This window comes from Nicotiana tomentosiformis, chromosome 4, assembly GCF_000390325.3.
Source record: "Nicotiana tomentosiformis chromosome 4, ASM39032v3, whole genome shotgun sequence".
Taxonomy (NCBI): domain Eukaryota; kingdom Viridiplantae; phylum Streptophyta; class Magnoliopsida; order Solanales; family Solanaceae; genus Nicotiana; species Nicotiana tomentosiformis.
The window spans coordinates 10,037,327-10,040,844 of NC_090815.1; the positions used below are offsets into that span (position 1 = coordinate 10,037,327).

A 3,518-nucleotide genomic window follows, 5' to 3' on the forward strand; every position below is an offset into this window, starting at 1 on the left:
ATATTTTTTTGGATGGTATAGTGAAGTGTTGTTATAGAGGATAAAAATCGGTTCCGAAAAAAAATTGACTTTTATAGTGAATGACTGTTATAAATATTGTTACAGAAAGATCTGACTATAATGAATTCATCATCTCAAGGTAAAACAGGAAAATGAATTCACCGTCTCAAAATCCTAAGCAAACCCAAATCCCTCGCTAATTTATGTAACTCTACCTATTTTTATCTAACTATGAATATAGTATTGTTAGAGAAAATATAAATCTCTAATTAATGAATTTACCATCTCAAAATCCTAAGCAAACCCAAATCCCTCGCCTTTTTTCTCTCCTTCAAGCTCATCCACCTCTCATTTCCTTCTCTTAACAAACATGTACCAATAATTCACATTTCCAAACCTTAAAATATGTAGGACTTTAAATTCATTAACATTGATAAATCAAACCTCCTCAGTTAATCCAGGACAAAACCCCCATGACTCAAAACTATCACCTAAGGAAGTTAAACCATAAATGAACAAAATATTTTTCCTACAATAATAAAAAAGGCAAAGGGGCAGCCCTGTATACTAAGCATATTTTGAGAACATTATTCTCATTCCATTGGGAACATTATTCCGGCGTATTCACACAAGGTCGGGGAAAGAGCCTTTCCTCTGACAATCATGTATAGAAAAACGATCTTATTATTTTGGATAAGTTTGGGAACATTATTCTCATTCAATTATGTTCCCATCGATAGTTTTGTTGGTATCAATTGGGGTAGGATGGCAACACAACAATTGGTACCATCTATGGTGGTGGATTTGCTATTACAAAATGGAATACCAGAATTGAAATTATTTAGTCCCAGTACAACCGTTCTTCCAGCCTTTGCCAATAGCAGTATTGGTCTCTCAGTCACATTTCAAGATTTCCAACTTCGACGTATGAATAACTCCAAGGATATTTATGATTGGATAGCAAAAAATGTCAAGAAACATGTTGATAATGGAGTCGATATCAGGTTCTTATATACTTTCTCAAAACTCCTCTTTTTTATTTTGAAGTATTTAACCCTAAATATTAGTTTAGGAGACTTACGGGTTCTCCAAAGCGGAACAAATTTGAAGCGACCACGACTTGTGACACCGGTCATCCGGAATTCTCACGACTTGTGTTAGCAGAGACGGAACCATAGTTTCAAGCTTATGGATTTGGGGTTTTAATCATTTTAAGTTAGTGAGTTCTAAATTAATAATTAGTATACATATTCAATTGATTCTTTAAGACAAACACATGGATTGGAGCCAAGTTACCGGGTTCGGCCGAACCCGTAGGTGATGGATTAGCTCCACTATTATGTGTCAGGGGAGCTTTGGAGCAACGGTAAAGTTGTATCGATGTGACCTATAAATCAAGGGTTCGAGCTATGGGATCGGCCACTAATGTTTGTCTCAGGGTAGATTGCTTGCATCACACTTCTTAGGGTGTGGTCATTCCTCAAACCCTACGTAAATTCAGAATATATACTTCGTACACCGAGCTGTCTTTTACGACGTTTTGTATCAATAGTCTTCTTCGTTGATTGTCTTACTCCTATATATGTTTTTCTTTTTTCAGGTATCTTTACGTGGGAAATGAACCATTCACCAAAAGATACGAGAAAAGAATCAATGACGAAGTTGTATACTATTTGGGAGAAGCTCGAAAAGCCCTAGATCGTCACGACCTCAAACATATCAAAACGACAACAGCACACTTCACTGACATTTTGACAAATGTGACAAAACCATCACAAGGTGATTTTAGAGAAGATATAAAAGGCAAAATGTTGGATCTCCTAAGATTCCTCAAAGAACACAATGCTCCTTTGGTTATCAACATTTTCCCAATTTACGTCCTCTCCTCTAAGCAAATGCCAGTTGATTTCGCATTTTTTGATAGAAAAAATAATTCAAATTACTCTATCAAAGACGGTCCATATATTTACACAAACATTTTCACTTTCACATACGATACCCTAGTTTCAGCTTTAACAAAAGCAGGATATTCAGACATGCAAATTATCGTAGGACAAGTTGGTTGGCCTACTGATGGTTTTCCAAATGCTAATCCAAAAAATGCAGAAAGATATCATCGTGGTTTACTTCGATATTTAAAAAGAAATGAAGGAACACCTCTGCGTCCAAACAAGACAATCAATGTATATATCACTGCGTTATCTGATGAGAACAGGATGGTAACACAATGGGGCGAATATCAACGCCATTGGGGTATATATAGACACGACGGATCACCTAAGTACAAGATTGATTTCACATTAAAAGATCGGGATGAAGAGCCAACTACAGCAAAAGGGACAGTAAAAATGCCAAATCGATGGTGTGTTTACGATCATAGTGTTAATGCTGATAATGAAAAATTGATGGAGCAAGTTAATTATGCGTGCAATTCATCGGATTGCACGTTATTATCACCTGGAGCAACTTGTGATAATCTCAATTCTACTCAGCGTTCTTCATTTGCATTCAATATGTATTTCCAGATGAATAGTCAACAGATTGACTATTGTGATTTTCAAGGATTGGGCGTTATTACAACAGATGATCCTTCTACACCAAATTGTAGATTCCCAATTGAGATATTATCAATAGATGTTGTTGATAATGGTGCATGGAAAATGGCTAGTTACAACGACGATTCAAATCCTACTATTATACCATTTGGGTTGGCTTTATCTGCATTATTTTGTATTGTTTTATTTCTTTGCTTAATCATGTGGTTTTAATTAATTCACCATCTTTTCAAGGGGTTTTCTTCCAAATGCCTGAAAGAAGCCTTCCATTTTTCGAATTTGAGTCTTGGTAAAAAATATGTGGAGAGTGAGTGTGTCTATCTTAATGACCATATTGTACTTAATTTTGGGATTTGGTTCACAAAAAAACAGAGATGATTTAAACTGGAAAAACAATTAAAGAATTCCACATGTCTTACTTCTCTATTCTTTGGGAATATTTATTTTTAATTTACTGGTTGAGCATACTGAAGAGAGCCTTGGTGTAACTGGTAAAGTTGTTGTCGTGTGACTAGGAGGTTACGGGTTCGAATCGTGGAAACAGCCTCTTGCAGAAATGCAGCATACTTCCCTTCCATAGAGAAGAAGGAAGAAGTAGGATTTTCAATCCTTTTTTTTAGGCATAGTAGTCACTTCCTTTTTATGGAAGAAGAAAGAGATAGAAGTTATCAGAAAAATTGTTCCCAACTTCTTTTTAACATTATCTGATGGTAACTTCCCTCTAGGTAATAACTTCTCTCACTCTTTTCTTATTTAACCGGGTCGGGACAGCCCACATGGAGAGACCCACTATAACCAATAACCAATATCTCCCACTTCGCTCATGATGGGCTTACTCAACCTAATATCATGGCAATAACACACAGAATTCATATTGACAAGTAGTTCTTGTGACTTGCGAGTATCAAAAACTATAATATTTTAAACCCATTAAGGTCATACAAAAGCTCCATGTAGAAATCC

At 35.8% G+C, this 3,518-nt stretch overlaps 1 protein-coding gene across 1 annotated transcript; it reads left to right on the forward strand.

Annotated features, from left to right (window-relative positions):
* The first annotated feature begins 392 nt into the window (after positions 1–392).
* On the forward strand, positions 393–2,959 carry LOC104098974 (glucan endo-1,3-beta-glucosidase 8-like). The gene is made up of 2 exons (XM_009605829.4): positions 393–1,004; positions 1,601–2,959. The coding sequence occupies exons 1-2, from the start codon at positions 664–666 to the stop codon at positions 2,766–2,768; spliced, it is 1,509 nt and encodes a 502-aa protein (XP_009604124.1). The 5' UTR covers positions 393–663; the 3' UTR covers positions 2,769–2,959.
* The last annotated feature ends 559 nt before the right edge of the window (positions 2,960–3,518 follow it).

Coding starts and splice junctions, on each gene's coding strand:
- LOC104098974 (XM_009605829.4), top strand. CDS start 664: ATGTATAGAAAAACGATCTTATTATTTTGGATAAGTTTGGGAACATTA. Junction 1,005..1,600: donor GATAATGGAGTCGATATCAG/GTTCTTATATAC, acceptor TTCTTTTTTCAG/GTATCTTTACGTGGGAAATG.